Source organism: Aotus nancymaae, unplaced genomic scaffold, assembly GCF_030222135.1.
Source record: "Aotus nancymaae isolate 86718 unplaced genomic scaffold, 86718_ANA_hifiasm-v0.15.2.pri h1tg000011l, whole genome shotgun sequence".
In the NCBI taxonomy this organism is placed as follows: Eukaryota; Metazoa; Chordata; class Mammalia; order Primates; family Aotidae; genus Aotus; species Aotus nancymaae.
In genome coordinates this window covers 2,089,108-2,108,983 of record NW_026988422.1, presented here as the reverse complement: position 1 = coordinate 2,108,983, position 19,876 = coordinate 2,089,108, and the positions used below count along the sequence as shown (strand labels likewise).

At 38.7% G+C, this 19,876-nt stretch overlaps 1 protein-coding gene across 1 annotated transcript in view; it reads left to right on the top strand.

The window, feature by feature from the left end:
• The window catches only part of TOMM70 (translocase of outer mitochondrial membrane 70), a 39,766-nt gene extending 22,533 nt beyond the window's left edge, over nt 1-17,233 (top strand). Inside the window, exons 6-12 of the mRNA XM_012476933.3 lie at nt 275-482; nt 4,598-4,732; nt 6,088-6,195; nt 7,048-7,164; nt 11,306-11,403; nt 12,266-12,388; nt 14,985-17,233. Of these exons, the coding sequence (XP_012332356.2) occupies nt 275-482; nt 4,598-4,732; nt 6,088-6,195; nt 7,048-7,164; nt 11,306-11,403; nt 12,266-12,388; nt 14,985-15,138 (943 nt within the window). The 3' untranslated portion in view covers nt 15,139-17,233. The remainder of the gene's footprint in view (nt 1-274; nt 483-4,597; nt 4,733-6,087; nt 6,196-7,047; nt 7,165-11,305; nt 11,404-12,265; nt 12,389-14,984) is intronic.
• Nucleotides 17,234-19,876: the final 2,643 nt, after the last annotated feature.

Here is a 19,876-nt window from a genome sequence, read left to right as displayed (position 1 = left end):
CACTGTCTAAATGTCTAAGCTGAGGTATTACCCCAGGACTCTGCTGTTTCCTTTTTAAAACTCTTTGTCCAAGGTGTCAAGAAAATCCCCATCTACGTAAAAACTACTAATCTGTTTAACTGCACCCCTCCCCATCTCTATCCCACACTGGCTGATTATCTTGTTAAGGGGAAATAGACAATTGCTTAATTCACTCAAGTGTGCTAAATGTGGCGTGTTTTAGCATTTAATTTTTCCTTAGTAAATAATTGCCTATGTTTGTGTTTATTTTCAGTTCTGGATATTTAAAGGCCAAACAGTATATGGAAGAAGAAAACTATGATAAAATCATAAGTGAATGCTCAAAAGAAATAGATTCGGAAGGCAAATACATGGCAGAAGCATTGCTACTACGAGCCACCTTCTACCTGCTTATTGGCAACGCCAACGCGGCCAAACCAGATTTAGATAAAGTCATCAGTTTGAAAGAAGCTAATGTGAAGGTACATTTTAAAATGTGTGTAACGCAATTATTAAATAGAAGGTGATGCTTTTCATTATGTTTTGCCAGATTTTTTAATGCCATTCTTTTTTTTTTTTTTTGAGTCGGAGTTTCGCTCTTGTTACCCAGGCTGGAGTGCAGTGGCGCGATCTCGGCTCACCGCAACCTCCGCCTCCTGGGTTCAGGCAATTCTCCTGCCTCAGCGGCCTGAGTAGCTGGGATTGCAGGCACGCGCCACCATGCCCAGCTAATATTTGTATTTTTAGTAGAGACAGGGTTTCACCATTTTGACCAGGATGGTCTTGATCTCTTGACCTCGTGATCCACCCGCCTCGGCCTCCCAAAGTGCTGGGATTACAGGCGTGAGCCACCGCGCCTGGCCTGCCATTCTTTTTTGAGATGGAGTCTCACTCTCGCTCTGTTACCCAGGCTGGAGTGCGTGGCGTGATCTCTGCCCACTGCAACCTCTACCTCCCAGTTCAGGCGATTATCCTGCTTCCGCCTCCTGAGTAGCTGGGACTACAGGTGCATGCTGCCACATCCAGCTAGTTTTTTGTATTTTTAGTAAAGATGGGGTTTCACCATGTGGGCCAGGCTGGTCGTGAACTCCTGAGCTCAGGCAATCTACCCGCCTCGGCCTCCCAAGTGCTAGGATCACAGGCATGAGCCACCACACCCACCTCAACTGCCGTTCTTCAAAGGGCTGTTTTTGTTTTCGAAGAAACTACTCTTAATAATAACGTAGTTGGTGCAGTGAATCTGAAAACATCAATATCAATGATATTTATCTTTATTTTGGAGGGAAATTTTTTTTTCCTATAGTAGTTTCATCTTCTCCCTGTAGCCACTGCCTACCATATTGGACTATATTTGGGCAGTGGTATAGGTGATATAGCAATTCTGTAGATAATACTGTTAAGTAATGTGTAATATGTAGCACCAGGTTATAAAACATTTAATAAAAATAAACATTTAGTAATATATTCAGAAAGATTTTATGTTACATGAAAACAAATGTTTTAAAAATAGAATGTATAGGCCGGGCATGGTGGCTCACGCCTATAATTCCAGCACTTTGGGAGGCCGAGGCGGGTGGATCACGAGGTCAAGAGATCGAGACCATCCTGGTCAACATTGTGAAACCCCGTCTCTACTAAAAATACAAATATTAGCTGGGCATGGTGGCGCGTGCCTGCAATCCCAGCTACTCAGGCCGCTGAGGCAGGAGAATTGCCTGAACCCAGGAGGCAGAGGTTGCGGTGAGCCGAGATTGCGCCACTGCACTCCAGCCTGGGTAACAAGAGCGAAACTCCGTCTCAAACAAAAACAAAAACAAAAACAAAAATAGAATGTATAAATATACCAAAAGTTTTGCAGTTGTACAGTTAGAACAGCTTTTCATTTTCTAAGTATTCTTAATGTGCTATGTATTATGCATTTTATAATTAAGATTCAGGGGCATCTGTTGAATTGTTACATTCTATTCAATGTAACAAAACAGAATTTAGCCAGCAATTAAAGTTTAACATTTCTGTAACCTGTTTCCTCATTGAATTAAATGAACTCTGTACCCTCTCTCACTTCCTATATTTGGGGGGATATGAAAGTTGTTTTTGGCTGAACACAGTGGATCACGAGGTCAAGAGATCATTACCATCCTGGCCAACATAGTGAAACCCTGTCTCTACTAAAAATACAAAAATTAGCTGGGCTTGGTGGCATGCACCTGTAGTCCCAGCTACTCGGGAGGCTGAGACAAGAGAATTGCTTGAATCTGGGAGGTGGAGGTTGCAGTGAGCCGAGATCGTGCCACTGCACTCCAGCCTGGGCCACAGAGCAAGACTGTCTCAAAAAAAAAAAAAGGTGGTTTTTAAGACCTAAGTATTGTTAAAAGTTTTAAAATGAGATTTTCAAGTTGAAGATACCCTTATAATATTATCTTTAATATTGTTTTCTGCTGATTTTCCAGATAATTATTAACTTATATGTTTTTTGTTATAATTGTGGAGACTATTGTTATTTGTTCTATATGTATGTAGTATTGCTATGAACAAAATTTTAAGCATATTGTTATCATGATCACCTGACTTTTAATGGCAAGTAGTAATGATACCTACCATATGCCATGTACAAAAATTAACTCAAAATGGATTAGAGTCCTAAGTGTTAGAGCTAAAACTGTAAAACTCTTAGGATAAAATCCAGGACTAATGTTTATTACCATAGATAAGCAGCAGTTTCTTAGATACGGCACCAAAAGCACAAGCAACCAAAAAAAAATGGTAAATTGGATGTGACCAGACTTCTGCACGTGGCTGCGGATGGTGGCTCATGCCTGTAATCCCAGCACTCTGGGAGGCCGAGACAGGCAGATCACTTGAGCCCAGAAGTTTGAGACCAACCTGACAATATGGCAAAACCCCATCTCTACAAAAAAAAAAAAAAGTACAGAAAATTAGCTGGGCATGATGGTTTGTGCATTTAGTCCCAGCTACTCAGGAGGCTGAGGTGGGAGGATCATCTGAGCCTGGGAGGTCGAGACTGTGATGAGCCATGATTGCACCACTCTACTCCAGCCTGGGTGACAGAGATCCTGTCTCAAAACAAAACGAAACAAAACAGAACTTCTTGTTGAAAAGACATCATCAAGAAATAGAAAACATATCACAAAACATGGAAAAAATATTCACAAATCATATATTTGATTAGGAGCTTGTATCCAGAAAAAGAAGTCTTAGAACTCAACAATAAAAAGACAACCTAAGTAAAAACGGGCAAAGGATCTGAATAGACATTTCTCCAAATTCACACGTGACCAGTAATAAATGAAAAGATGCTCAGCATCATCAGCCGTTAGGGAAATGCAAATCAAAACCACAGTGAGATACCACTTCACACCAATTAGGATGGCTGTAATCAAAAAGACAATAAGGCTCTAATAAAAAACAACTATAAATGAGTGTTTTTAACATGTGGAAAATTGGAATCCCCATACATGGCTGGTTGAAATATATTAGTAAAATGGCAAAGCCCTTTTGGTAGTTCCTCAAAAAGTTACCATATGATCTAGTAATTCCACTCCTGGGTATACACCCAAGAGAATTGAGTACATTTGGTAACACAAAAACTTGTACGTGAGAGCTGGGTGTAGTGGCTAACATCTGCAATCACAGCACTTTGGGAACCCAGGAGCTCTAGACTACCCTGGGCAACATAGCAAAACCTCTTTTCTTTTTCTTTTTTTTTTTTTTAGATGGAGTTTCGCTCGTTACCCAGGCTGGAGTGCAATGGCGCGATCTCGGCTCACCGCAACCTCCACCTCCTGGGTTCAGGCAATTCTCCTGCCTCAGCGGCCTGAGTAGCTGGGATTACAGGCACGCGCCACCATGCCCAGCTAATTTTTTTGTATTTTTAGTAGAGACAGGGTTTCACCACGTTGACCAGGATGGTCTCGATCTCTTGACCTCGTGATCCACCTGCCTTGGCCTCCCAAAGTGCTGGGATTACAGGCGTGAGCCACCGCGCCCGGCAGCAAAACCTCTTTTCTATTAAAAAAAAATTTTTTTTTAACCTTGTATATGAATGTTCATGGCAACATTATTTATGGTAGCCAAAAAGTGGAAGCAACTCAAATGTCCATTAGCTGATGAATGGATAAATAAAACGTGAAATCTGTACATTGGAATATTTTTCAGGCATAACAAAAGAATGAAAAATGGATACATGCTACAACATGGATGAACCTTGAAAACATTATGCTAAATCAAAGAAGCCAGACGCAAAAACCTATATATGATGTATGATTCCACTTACATGAAACATCCAGAATATACAAACCCGTAGCTATAGAAAACAGATTGGTGGTGTAGGAGGAGAGGGGAGATGGAGAGTGACTGCTTATTTGTGTAGGGTTTAAGGGTGATGAAAATGTTCTGGAATGAGATAGTGGTAATCAATACAAACTTTAGTGAATATACTAAAAACAGCTGACATGCCTACTTTAAAAGGGTGACCTTTGTGGTATGTGGATTATAGAAAAAAGCTGTTATTTAAAGAGGCTAAATTGGAAAAAGAAAAGTAATGATAAACGTTTCTTTCCTCACTTGGGGTATGTAGCTTCGAGCGAATGCTCTCATCAAAAGGGGCAGCATGTACATGCAACAGCAGCAGCCTTTGCTGTCCACGCAGGATTTCAACATGGCTGCTGACATCGATCCTCAGAATGCAGATGTTTATCACCACCGAGGGCAGGTGAGTCTGTTTTCTTACCTAGAGGTCTGACTTTCGGATTGAGCTATTTGATACAGTTTTTGAGAATTTCTTATGTAATTTTCTTGGGTTTTCTTATGCAATTTCTGATAGCTATGAGCAAAGTATCACAGTGGTTGACAGTGTGAATTGGGCTTCGTTTAGTCTGTCTTGAACATTTGTCTTTGCAATTTTGGTATTTATGAAAAAAGTAAAAGGAAGGCAAAAACAAAGAGTTCAAGTTTGTTTTTCAGGTGTTTCTGGTTCATAGGTTTTCAATGAGTAAAACATTAATAACATTTAGTAGGCAGTCTGAATTAATTATAGAATCAGCAGGATGATTTTTGTGAGCTTCTTGCTATAAGGAAATAACCTGGACTGTCCAAATAGTAAAACTAAATATATTTATCTTTTGAAGTTTTATAATAGGCATATTAGTTTTTTAGTAGAAATACATAGTGAAGAAGCAGTTTCCAGTTCTGCCTCAGGTAGGGAAAACATGGCTTTGTGTTTGGCTTAACGTGGCTTATTGGAATGCATTCTGGTAGAAAGTGGGGGCTATGCATTATAATAACAGAAGAGCTGAAGTTCTTTCTAATGGGAATATTACCTAATAGGGTCATGTGTCCTGCCCAGGAAGTACATTAGGCAATTTCATTGTGCAGATATAATAGAGTGTACTTATACAAACCTAGATGGTATCGCTTTTTACACACCTAAGCTGTATGTTATACCCTGTTGCTCCTAAGCTACAAAACTGTACAGCATGTTACTGTACCAAATATTATAAGCAGTTATAACACGATGGTAAGTATGTGTGTCTAAACATATCTAAGCATTGAAAAGGCACAGTAAAAAAGCAGTATTGTAATCTTACAGGACCACTATTGTATATCCGGTCTGTTGATTGAAATGTCATTATGCAGTACATGACTGTATTTCTTTCAGAAGGGTGTTAAGTATTGAGATAACCTCTTAAAATTCTTGACATTTCGATCTTCACTGGTAGTGTCTGAAGATTAACTTGAAAGGTAATTATCTAATGTCTAACCTGCTTAGATATTAGAATGTACAGAGGTGTTTTGTTTTCTAGAAGAAGCAGTTTCTTGCTTAATAGTGATTAGAATTGCAGTGCAGAAATGGTTGGCTTGTTGTCCTTTCTAAAAGTTGGATACCAGTTTTCTGTTTCAGAATCTTTACTTTTAAATTACAAGATTTTTAAATTCACTGTGTCTAGAAAATAATTATATATTGAATAATTACTACATGCTCAGCCTTATGCTGAGCTGTAATAATGGAGACACAGAACATACATAACTTATGCACCTATTTGAATTATTTATGTATTTTTTTCTTAGCTGAAAATACTCCTTGATCAAGTTGAAGAAGCAGTGGCAGATTTTGATGAATGTATTAGGTTACGACCCGAGTCTGCTCTGGCACAAGCACAGAAATGTTTTGCATTGGTAGGTACCACTTTCTTCTGTATTTTCCTGAACATGACTTTTATTTTCCAGTGTCAACAAAAATGAGTATCTCATTACCTACAAAACCTTCTTTCTTTCTTTCCCAAAGGGGAACTACTGAGGAAGAAAGGTGCTAGTAAACATATGTGCTGATTGATACCTAGCTCTTGTACTTCTCTGGACATTTGTTTGAGTTCATCTTGATAGATGTTTGTCCCTGATTTTATACTTCCCCCTAAACAGAACCGGTCTCCCTGCTTCTCCACTGTAAATCTGTATCTTTGTTTGCAAAAACATTTTCAGGAAATACTCTGCAAACATGACAACATGTAACTTGCTCTCTGACTCTTCCTTCAGAGAACTGATTCTTAATATTCAGAGACACAAAGCTAAAAAGGTTGTTTTTGTTTTTTGGGTTTTTTTAAAGTTCATTTCTAGTAAAATAAGGTACTCCTAGCTGTATGGCTAGGAGTCCTAAGAGACTTTTCTGTTTAAAGAAAGAAATTGTGTCACAAATATAAATATATTTGTATTATGAATAAAAAAATGACAAAAATTCTATTAGATTTAAAATCTTCTCATTTATTGCAAAGTTCACTTCTTACAAATGAGTATGCCCTCTTCTACAGTACTAAAGATCTTGAAATTGTCTAGTGGCCATGGAATCCTGGCTGTGCATACCTCTGGCTCTCTGCTGCTGAAATACCTACTTGGAACCCTTCTGGATGCTGCAGATTATGTTAGCAAATCACCTGTTTTTTGGAAATATTTATGTAATTTTGTGTGTTTATGTTAACGTTCCATGAGTTTTTGAGTTCTTGATTTGACAGGCCTGTTTTGATTTTTTTATAGTACCGCCAGGCATATACAGGAAACAACTCTTCACAAATCCAAGCAGCTATGAAAGGTTTTGAAGAGGTCATAAAGAAATTTCCAAGGTGTGCCGAAGGCTATGCCCTATATGCTCAGGTAAATGTTATTTCAGGTTTTTAAAAAATAACTGCATTCACGTGCTAAATCTCAGGATCGGAATCAGAAAACAGTGCTATCATGGTTGCAGCTTCTTTGGAAGCACGTGGCTTTGCTCCTGATTGATTCTCACGGCCCCTAGTTGGTCCTGAATCACCTCAGAAGAGGCTCCTTTGTTACACAATTTGGAAAACATGCTCTTAAACTCAACATGAGGAAACTTAAGGCGAGAATTTCTCTCCTGTCTTCATTTGGATTGGTTTTGCAAAAAGTAATTACCTTAGGAAAATATACCATATGCAGTTGGTGGAGAAAATATCCACGGAAAAGCTTTTCTTTCTGTTAGTTCACTGCCTTTTTATATGGCTAGGTTGTAGCGTTTAATTTATCTTTGCTTTATCTAAAATTCTTGAAATTCTCTTGGTGTAGGATTGAAGCTGTGGAAAGTAGGATTTAAATCTGAATTATCTCAACTTTTTAATTGTAGTCTGAAATTTTTGAAAACTTAATAGTTTTAAATCATCCATTTAAATGAAAATGATTAGCTTCTTGTAGTCAGTCATTTTCCCCTCAAATAAATGATCTCTGAATGACTGTTTTCTTTCTTAAAGTTGAAAATTGGTTTTGGTATCTACATAAACTAGCCATCTCAATACTGTGTGTCAGGACTACAGCTGCTTCATGGCCTGTTAGGAATGGAGCTGCACAGCAGGAGGTGAGCATTGGGCAAGCATCACCACCTGAGCTTCACCTCCTATCACTGGCAAATCAGCAGCAGCATTAGATTCTCATGCCTGATGATCTGAGGTGGAACAGTTTGATCCCCAAACCATCCCTCCTCCCCACACCCCCGTCCTTGGAAAAACTGTCTTTCACAAAACCGGTCTGTGGTGTCAAAAGTGTGGGAAAGTGTTGGGGACTGCTGTGCTATATAATTTATTTTTCTTTATTATTTTTTTTAATTACAGAAGAAATAGGAAACAATAAAAAATTACCATCCCCTAGCTGGGCGTGGTGGCTCACACCTGCAATCCCAGCACTTTGGGAGGCTGAGGCAGGCAGATCACTTGAGCAAGCCTGACCAGTGTAGAGAAACCCCACCTCTACTAAAAATACAAATATTAGCCAGGTGTGGTGGTGCACATCTGTAGTCCCAGCAACTCTGGAGGATAAGGTAGAGAATTGCTTGAACCTGGGAGGTGGAGGTTGCAGTGAGCCCAGATTGCATCACTGAACTTCAGTGATGTGTTGCCTGGGCAACAGAGTGAGACTCCATTTCAAAAAAGCAACAGGGCCGGGCGCGGTGGCTCAAGCCTGTAATCCCAGCACTTTGGGAGGCCGAGGCGGGTGGATCACGAGGTCGAGAGATCGAGACCATCCTGGTCAACATTGTGAAACCCCGTCTCTATTAATACAAAAAAATTAGCTGGGCACGGTGGCGCGTGCCTGTAATCCCAGCTACTCAGGAGGCTGAGGCAGGAGAATTGCCTGAACCCAGGAGGCGGAGGTTGCGGTGAGCCGAGATCGCGCCATTGCACTCCAGCCTGGGTAACAAGAGCGAGACTCCGTCTCAAAAAAAAAAAAAAAAGCAACAAAAAAAATTACCATCCCTGGTTGACCCCTCTCCTTAAACCATTCTTAAGGTTGCTTATTTTGTTTTTAATTTCCTTCATGGTATCTCTAGGCAGGTTATAAGAACAATTTCACAAGGATTTTAAGGGTTTATTGAGGGTGGAACTATGAGAATATTGATTTGTGTTCAATCTGCTCTTTAGAGGTAGGTCTTATATATAACTGCATTATTAGACATTGAGATTTTGGAGTATGAAATACAACCCAGAGGTTCTTTAACCTCAGTTTGAGATTATCTATTCAGTCTCTGCTATTTGACAGTTCCTAGACAAGATAGTGATAATAAAAAATGAAACACTGGTTGCTAAGTACACATTCTATTTAATTAATTATAAAAGCAGTACTGTATATGTAATAGAAGATGTTAAAGAATGTATAAAAGTTAAAATAAGACAAGTGTACATTTTAGTTGTATGAATGGGTACACTTGAGTTTGTGCCTTATAATTATAACAAACCAGGAAGTGACAGCAACATCCCCATCATTGTCATGGAATTCCGAAGGGCTTTTTGGTGCAGATTTCTCAAGCATCTAGAAGAACAAAGGCCACAAAGGCCACTGAAGAGCAACCAGGGCTGGGGAACAGCTCTCTGCACAACTTTCCCAGCAGCGCGTTTCCCTGTTACTCTTCTGCCTTCAAGATAGATTGGATTTGTATGAGCTCTCTTCTCATTAGCATTAGCATTATTACAGTCAGTTTGCACTAAAATTTCTTTTGTTTTCTAATTATAGCTTCACTATATAGTATATGTAACTTTATACATACTGTACGTGTGTGTGTGTGTGTGTGTGCATGTGTGTACTTAGTGTAACTTTCAGCCCTCCAAGCTTTGGCTGAGATGTTGGGCAACTCTTACAGTTACAGCTTGAGCATAGTCTGATATCCACAGAACTGTGCCTTCTATTTCAGCCATGGGATTTGCCTTAAAATAGTTGATTATAGCTGGGTTTTTTTTGTTTGTTTTCAAAATAAATATTTATTACATTATTGTTAATTATGACAGATAACTGGGGAAAATCCTAAATGTTCAACAGAATATTGAATTGTTTGCAGAATTGTGGTACACTCACTTAATGGTATATTATGTAGCCATTAAAAATTACATTAATTCTAAAGTTACAAAGCAAGATACAGCCCTGCCTATTATTAAAGGGAAAATTATATACAAAATGAACTCAACCATGTGAAAGAAAAAAAATAGGTAAATAGAGATAGATACATGTATCAGGAAATGAGGCCATCCATGCTCACAATGGCGGAAGCTATAAAAATATTTCTACTTTCTACATCTTTTTGATTTTTATTAGAAAGAAGATGTGCTGACTATATTTCTTTGATATTTTTAAGAGCGATTTTTAAAATATTTCATCTAAGTTAGCTCATTTTTAGATCTAAAAAGACTAAGAGCCGTACAGTTAAATATAATGACACACACATAGTTCTTAGAAGTCATCTTAAAACTAACTGGAGTTAACTGAATATGAGCTAGGTATTAGATAATATTAGGAATTATTTTTGGAGATAGTTGAAGCAGTTATAGCTGCTTTTTTTAAAAAAAATCAATAATTTTAAAAAAATAGCTCTGAAGACATTTAACACTTATACCTTAACTTATCCTTCCAAATTAATATTGCCCTTAAGACAATTCCCTGGCCAGGTGAGGTAGCTCATGCCACCCAACACTTTGGGAGGCCAAGATGGGTGGATCACCTAAGGTCACGAGTTCAAGACCAACCTGGCCAACACGGTGAAACCTTATCTCTACTAAAAGTACAAAAATGAGCAGATTGCACCATTGCATTCCAGCCTAGGCAACAAGAACGAAACTCTTATCTCAATAAAAGAAGATAATTCCCTTAGGATGTATTTTATAAATTAAGAATAAGAGATGTGACTGTACCTATGAGAATGTGACATTACAGTTGCCACTAAAACTTGATTATGTGTATTCTGCAGTTTACCAGATTATCTGCTATGGCATATATCTAACCACTTGCTGAAGAAAGATGACAGTTAAGATAGCATATTTGTAGTAGTGCCACCTAAAAACTCCAAGAATTTTTTTTTTTTTTTTGAGACGGAGTTTCGCTCTTGTTACCCAGGCTGGAGTGCAATGGCGCGATCTCGGCTCACCGCAACCTGCGCCTCCTGGGTTCAGGCAATTCTCCTGCCTCAGCCTCCTGAGTAGCTGGGATTACAGGCACGCACTACCATGCCCAGCTAATTTTTTGTATGTTAAGTAGAGACGGGGTTTCACCATGTTGACCAGGATGGTCTTGATCTCTTGACCTCGTGATCTACCCGCCTCCCTCCCAAAGTGCTGGGATTACAGGCGTGAGCCACCGCGCCCGGCAAAACTCCAATAATTAAGATGTGAAATGTAAATCAGTCTGTATCTCCAACATAATTTTATGATAAATGAAGTGAATTTTTATAATGAATAAGAAATATACTTTTAACTGCTTAGGTTGACAGTTACCTTAATATAATTGAAGTTTCTCCTCATAGGCATTAACAGATCAACAACAGTTTGGTAAAGCTGATGAAATGTATGATAAATGTATTGATTTGGAACCAGATAATGCCACAACTTATGTTCATAAAGGGTATGTATTCTTTGTGGTTGTTCCAGTGAGATAATAAATTTCTTGCATAGTAATAACATGTATTTATTTTGGACATTGAGGAAGGGGACTGTGGTAGAGAAGTTAATTGACAAACTTCCTAATGCTCCTGGATGTCATTTGATTCTTACAGAAATTAGTTAAGGAGGCCAGGCACAGTGACTCACACCTGTAATCCCAGTACTTGGGAGGCCAAGGCAGGCAAATCACCTGAAGTTAAGAGTTCGAAACCAGCTTGGCCAACATGGTGAAACTCGGTGTCTACTAAAACTACAAAAAATTAGCAGGGTGTGGTGGCACATGCCCGATTCCCAGCTACTCAGGAGGCTAAGGCGTGAGAATTGCTTGAACCTGGGAGGCAGAGGTTGCAGTGAGCCATGATTGCACCACTGCACACCAGCCTGGGCGACAGAGTGAGACTCTGTCTCAAAAAACAAAAAGAAAGAAATTAATGTACTATTTTCGCTCTATGTTGTTTTAATTTTGAACATCCTGTCAGCTGTTGCTTATATCAAAATAGGAAGCATACACAGTGTTTGTGTCCTTGTGTACTTGAATTATCCTAAGAAACATCACTTAAATTTATATAAATTGAAAAATAAGGGATGCAAGATAAGCTAGTAATAGAGCCTAGACCATTGAACACTTTTTGTAATAGGGAACTTAGACTAGAAAACCAATTATAAGTTGAGAAAAAACACAATTTGATGCTGATTATATATTGCTTTAGGTTTTGTTTTTCTTTATACGTTTATTGAAGGCAGAAATTGAGTTATATTAATACATGTGTATTCCTACTGATACTGGGCCATGGTTACATCTGAGTATCTTTTCACATTTGCAGTTTACTTCAGCTTCAGTGGAAGCAAGATCTGGATAGAGGTTTGGAACTTATCAGCAAGGCTATTGAAATTGACAATAAATGTGATTTTGCCTATGAAACCATGGGAACTATTGAAGTACAAAGGTAACTTCTGGAGTCTGTTATTAGGAAACGTATGGCAGCTCTATATATATTTAGCTTTTTGTTCTTATCACATACATGTTAAAGTCTATTATGTTCTTTCCTCTTTTCATCTGTATTATTCCTGTTTGAAAAAAGAAAAATAAATGCAGTGACATAAGGATTGGTAGCCAAGTTGCCAGAAGATCTGGACCCTCCTACAAAGAAGTGTCTAGCCAAATGACTGGGCATGTTGCAACATCAACTCTGAGCCCCTGAATTTTCTTTAAAATCAGAGTTAGATAAGAACATTTTTTGCAGCTCTGTCCTTATTTTGTGTAAATGTTTATCCAGAGTTGCCCTTAACTGCCACCATTAACAGGTGACAACTGTTTATATATGGGATTTATTGTCTACCGTCTTAATATTGGCATGGCCATTCATTTGAGTTTCCTACTCTAGGCCAGGTACTGGCCTTCAGATGTTTTCTAAGTACTATTTCAGTTAATCTTTACCCCATCTTTATAAAGGCAGAGATTATATGACCCCTAGTTTTACTGACACCGGACTGCTTAGGTTTACAAGGTTGCACAGTAAGCCAATAGAGAAGACATGGTTTGAGCCCATGTTTCACTGAAGCCAAAGCCACTGATCTTGGCACTATCACTTGTCAGGAAGCAGCATGAGTTTTCTTAATTTCCTATTACTCAGTCCCTCCTGTAGTCCTCTCCCTGCTCTACAGTAGGCAGAATATATATAGGCTGGTAAAAAAATCTGTTTCTTTTCAACCATTCTGTACCCACAGTGGCATGTAAATATTAATTTTTTTTTCTTCTTTTTGTGAGACAGTGTCTCCAGCCCAGGCTGGAGTACAGTGGCACAATCTTGACTCTGCAACCTCCGCCTCCCGGGTTGAAGCGATTCTTGTGCCTCAGCCAACCAAGTAGCTGGGACTACAGGCATGCACCACCATGCCCAGCTAACTTTGTATTTTTAGCAGGGATGGGGTTTTGCCATGTTGGCCAAGCTGGTCTCAAACTCTTGGCCTCAAGTGATTTGCCCATCTTGGCCTCCTAAAGTGCTGAGATTACACACGTGAGCCACCGCACCCGGCCTAAATGATTTCTTAATTGCTAATTTGTTAATGTGAATAAAATATTCTTGTGCTAGAATAGGATAGAGTGGTAGTTCTTAATCTTTTTTGAGCAAAGTTGTAGATTCTTCTTAGAATAATGCACATACAAAAACACTTTGCTTTTAATTTAAGACTTTCAGAGATCCTGGGTTAATTAAAGACCTCCGATTTAGGGTTTGATGGAATTTTGTTCACATGTTAATTGAACTTTTAAAAGTCCATTATGAACCTTCCTTACAATTAAATAAGTGAATTTGAATAAATGATATTGCAGATTATCCTAGAATTTTGGAGATCTGCTAGCTGTTGGCCTAATGACAGAACATGAACTCTTGAAAAAAGTTTTTTTTTTTTAAATCTATCACGTTGCCACATATTGTAATAGGGGGTTAAAAATAGTCACCCTAAGGGTACCTCTTATTGGCATATATAGAGAGTCTGCCATATATGCCAGTAAGATGTACCTAACATGTATGCCAGTTAGACTCTGTATATATGCCACTATACATATATATACACATACATATATATATTAGTAGGGACTTCATATTTCTGCATATGATTGCATATGTATGTAGCTAATACTAGTTACTTAAGACATTTGGTTCTTGGTAACTCTATAGATATAGAGCCTAGCCACACTTAGACTGTAAGTCTTAAATTATATCTTAACTTACCAATCATATCTACTTTACTCAAAAGCAGATAATTACCAGCCATTATAGTAGGTTCTGTGAATTGAAGTATGTCCATCAAGGAGCTAGTAAGATTGTAGTGTTTGTAAACAAATACACATTTCATCTGACTGTGCATAGAATGACAGTAAAACTGTGGGAATGCTGGGGATAGAAGAGCTAGTTCCCCTGGCAGGGGGGAGGGGAAAATATTTTTCATGAGGATACTATATTTGAACTAGGCCTTAGATAGCTGTGGATTTGACCGGAATCAGGCAGAGGCAGTAAATCTGAGTGTTATATGTAGGTATGAGTGTGTAGCACAATCAAGGAACTCACAGACTGCGTGATGAGTGGCGGTGCATGGGGTTGGGGACGGGCCGATGAGAGATTGAAGTGGAAAGAAGTGGGCCCACATCAGTCTGTGAAGGTGAGGCCCTTGCATGTCATTAGTGTCCCGAGATTATGTCACTGCTTTCCAGAGGAGCCTCACGTTAACAGTAGAAACGTGCAACTTAGGAACCAGGCAGAATTATGATTTTAAATAAGCCAATTAATTTCCTTAGTCTCACTGTTCTTATCAGTAAACACAGAATACAAGGGATATAATGTAAGCACATAGTATTTGTAGTAATAGTTAACATTGATTGAGTGCTTTCAATGTGGTAGGTACTGTTATTTATTATAAAAGAAGCATTTTACTAGAATCATAGTAGAAAGTGGTCAGACTTCATGTAGCATCACTTACAAATGTTATTGAATATTGTGAAGTGCTTGTTGAATCTGAGACTTAAAAATTTTCTTCTTTTAGAGGAAACATGGAGAAAGCCATTGACATGTTCAACAAAGCTATTAACCTAGCCAAATCGGAAATGGAGATGGCCCATCTATATTCACTTTGCGATGCCGCTCATGCCCAGATAGAAGTTGCGAAGAAATACGGATTAAAACCACCAACATTATAAAACAGGGGGAAAGCAGACTGACCCTCTTTTTAAAAGTTTACCCCCTCTTCAACCGAACCCTAAAGACACTGTCATGAACTGTGTTGAATGGTGGAAATTAGTATTTGTTTGTGGCATTGTTATTTGTTACATCTGTTTCATGTCTAGGTGTTGTGGGTGTGGCTGTTGAAGGAAGTTTGCAGTCTCGCAGCTTTTATTGCCTGTGCAACAAAAGATTAGAACCTGTTAAAGGGATATTAAAATAAAGTTGCAAAGAGTACAAATGATAATTGGCCATGCAAATAAAAACTCTGATTTGTTTTTTTTTTTTTTTTACTGGGGGTTGGGGGTTGATTATGTTCTGGATGATTTTGTCTTTATATATAGGTGTGGATAAGTATTTTACAGCATGTTGGTTTTTAAATTAACATAGTAAATGCTGTAAAATAGATCTATATTCAATTAAGTGCTTTCAGTTGATTTTTTTGAAAGAAACAAAGGTTAAATGGGGGATTAAAGTAAAATTGAGAGACCCTTTAAACCACTATTAGCATGCACAATGCCTCTGAGTTTTAGAAAGTTAGTGGCACCTGTGAATCCTCTTGGCGCCTTTCCACTCTAATGGATAATGTACATTCTTCTTAAAGTCCACAGCAGCAGATTTTCTTACAGTAAATTATGCAGATGCAAAATATTCTAATTGATGTATGTGCTGGAAGACTGAGTACTGATGGGGGAGTGGACCAGACAAAGAGGTAAGATGAAACAGAAGTGTGTTTATAATTGTCTGTGACCATTTTCTGTAATAATTAGTGCTATTTAATGGTGTGCTTTTAAAAGTACAGGATAGTGGGTGAGTGGGTGCAACGGCATGTACCTTTTTATAGTCTCAGCTACTTGGGAGGCTGAGGCAAGAGGCTTGATACCAGGAGCTCGAGGCTGTAGTGTGCCATGATGTTTGCACCTGCGAACAGCCACTGCACTCCAGCCTGGGCAATATAGCAAGACCCCATCTCTAAAAAGTTTTAGAATTTTTTTTAAATGAAAGTGCGGGTTGCTTGTATGTATAACCTAAATAAAGGTAGAGTAAGTGTGATATATGGGAGTATTTAGCTTAAAATTTCTAGTGAAGAAAATGTAGCTAAAGGTTCAAAAATGATGTAAGACTTGGAGCCAGAACATAGTATTTCCTGAAATAACAAGTTTAGTGCTCTAACTATGGCTATATGTGCTTGAGGAATTTTGAGCCACTTACTTTTGAGGATGCTGAGGACATGTAGAGTGCTTTTTTTGTAATGAGCTAACCTTGATCTCTAAGGACTAACTACCCAGGTCCAGGTCTTCAGTAGGGATGCTGACAGCAATATTTTATCTTTACTCCACCTCCTTACTTAGAAGTCGCTTTAAGATTTATTTCCAATTTTTCCACTTTTATAGACCATCCTTTTGCTTATATGCTAGATTTTTCTGGTGAGGGAAGGGTTGTGTTCTTCATGGGTCTCTTGTTTTGAAATACTCAGGATGGGGAGAGGTTTATTTAAAAAATATTATTATGGTTTACATTGTTGGGAGAAAAGGAGCATCTTTACACCTCTTAAGGGTGCTTAATTCTGTTGAAACCAAAAACATTTGTCTACAAATGCTATCTTTTTTAGAAACTTAGAAATGAGTCCCTTTCAAAGTCCATCTTTGGGAAATACTGAGGAGGCCACTAATTAGTTGGTGCAGTTAACATAATTCAAGATGATTTGGATGATGGAAAGTTTGAGACCTCTGTATTTTGTTTTTAAATTATGCACCTTCTGATAACCCCCAAATACAGAAATGTCCTACATCTCTGAATGACCTCTGGCTTTATAAAAGTTTTTGTTTGCATGGCTGTATTTACATGAACACTGACATCTTCTCCTCCTCTTCTCCCTTCTTTCACCTTGGGGTTGGGTAGAGAAACACAGAGGAAACTGAAGCATGTGCCATTCTATCTGTCATTCCAAATTCTCATGGACTATTGCCTGTTGTGAAAATATTTGAAACTGCACTGAAAGCTGCATCTGTCTGTATCTTTCTTTTGTAAATGACCTCACATGTAAATTCACCAAATAAATATTACATTCAAGCTCTTCTATCTAGTCTTTAAATAGAAAGATAGGTAGTTTACTCATTTATTATGCTTTTAGGTAAACTGACAGGGAATCTCTTGTGAGCTCAAAATAACTTTGAAAATAGGAACATACTGGAAATGTTAGTATATGAAGCAAAGTCAGTTTGTTGGTATGAATGCTGGAGTTTCTCAGGAGCATCCACCCCTCCTCCTACTGTGAAGCAAGGCTCCATGGAGCGCTAGTACAGTCAATGTACTTCATTCTTTGCCTCTACCTCATCCGTATATGCACAGCAGCCTGGAAGGCTGCCAATCAGATGTGGACCCTGTAGATGAAAGCTTATCTTCAATCTGGTGTCACCAGTGAGACTGATCATAGTTCTCTCAGAAAGGGTCATACCTGAAATAATTATCCTTGAAAACTGTGGTATAAGTAAGTATAGAATACATCCCCAAACAGTAAAAAGCAATTTTGGCTATAAAACAGTTGAAATAGAACTTTCTGTCCTCTGGGAACTCAAATTGTAGTTTAAATGGTACCTGGTTCCTGTAAAAGTCAACTGTTACCATAAGACTATTTATAAACAGGAGGACAATATAATCTAACCAAACCAGGAAACTTATGAGCATAGAATAATAATTACCCAGAACTGTCCTGTATGGGATTTGTATTTATAAGGAAATAACTTAGGAGTGGTTGTGAGGATACAGGTGATAATTAGTCCTATTCTCATCTTCTGCTAAATTGATTTGTGAACAAAGTGACAAAATTTTAATTTACTTGCAAGCTTTACCACACTGATAGGATGAGTAATGATTCCCCAAAAGATAGCCACATCCTTATCCCTGCAACCTGTGAACATTAGTTGGCAAAAAATGGGCTTTGCAGATGCGATTAAGGATCTTGAGAAGGGGAGATTATCCTGGATTATCTGGTGACCTTAAAATGCAGTGCCAAGTGTCTACGTAAGAGGAAGGTTTCAGACAGACAGAAGAGGAGGTGGCGGTGTTGCCACAGAGGCAGAGACTGCAGTGACGTGGCTACAAGCCGAAGAACAGTGGCAGCTACAGAAACCGGAAAAGGCAAGAAACAGACCCTGCCCTAGAGCAGAGCACAGCTCGACCAACACCTTCATTTTGGCCCATGAATTTGGACTCCAAAAATGTAAGAGAATAACTTTCTGGTTTTTTCAGCCACAAAATTTGTGATAATTTATTACATCAGCCATAGAAATGAATATTCCTTTGGCTATTGTGTATAAGCAGATAAATGGTTTAAAGCAATTCTCGAGTATGCTAAAGTAGAATGACTTCATGTACGCATACATTTTGGCCAAAGGTGGTTTAGGCAATACCAACGCCAAGACTGGAGTTTTCATCAAGAGGTGGAGTATTTGTGATTTAAAATATGTATGATCACGGTATGATAATTACCAGGCCAAAAAGCTGCCCTTCAGGTATAAGGTAAAAGTTGAGATTTCTCTGCTAATACCCAGAAGCAGCATCAAAAAGAAGGCACTATTTTCAAACTCTTAGCATGAAAATAACTAGTCTGATTTACTTCAAGGTGATAGTACACAAATCATGTTAGGAGTTAACAGTTACAGTACTCTTAGATCCTTCTTAAAGGGCTTCATGCTGGAGGGCCTGCTGATCACAGGGACAGTAGCAGCTGTGGTACCTGGCCAAGGGGAGCAAGCTGAATGTGGCAGATGCTAGGGGCCAAGATGATTGCTGCCTTTCAGCGCTCAGGACACATGGCTCAGATTTCTCCAGTTCTTTTGTTGCTGCTTAAAGATCACATTACTGTGCCAGTGTTGTCTTGGAAGGCTATGAAACAGTTTACCTAGAGCAAATACATGGAGGAAGACCATGACTAATATTGGCTCTTGGGTATCGTTTTAGAGGGTGAAAGGTTTAAAGCAAGAATGCAGCATGGTCGGATTCTCTGCAGAGATGACCCATGGCCTAAATTATGAACTGCTGTATTAAATAACTTTTACCTGATTTTATTTCTCAATATTGCTCTGTGTCAGGAGCTGTAAAAGGTCTTAAGATTTTACCCTTCTTGAAAACTAGTTTCCTGAATGCTGGCAGAAGACATGAGACTCCTGGGTCAGACCACAGATTTAATTATTTAGAACACAGCAAGCAACATGAGCTTCACCCCCAGGTCCCATGGGAGTGACACAGAGCGATCTAGGTAGATACTACACGTGCAGTGGGTTTGCGTCACTGCCCAAATCTTTAATGAGGTCACAAGCAAACCGGCCTGATCTTTTCCCTCAGAAGGAAACACTATTTTTATTATTTCAGAGAGTAAACAAATCTGTCCTGTGCTCCAGAGGAAGATAGTCTCTGTCTTCCAAAGCTGTTATAGACATTCTCAATTGGACAATGCCTGTACTCAACAAAATGTATGGAGAACTGACTCCCCATCTCTATGTGTTCTTATCTTTTATGCATCTTAAGCTTAGTTTTTCACCAGTATAGAGCATTACAATCTCTGTCTTGGACAATAGCATGATGGAGGGAAAAATATTACTGGCCTGAGCATCAGGTGACCTTAGCTCTAAATCAAAACTGCTTTTATTTATTTTTTCTGAGACACAGCTTCACTCTGTCGTCCAGGCAGGAGTGTAGTGGCGTGATCTGGGC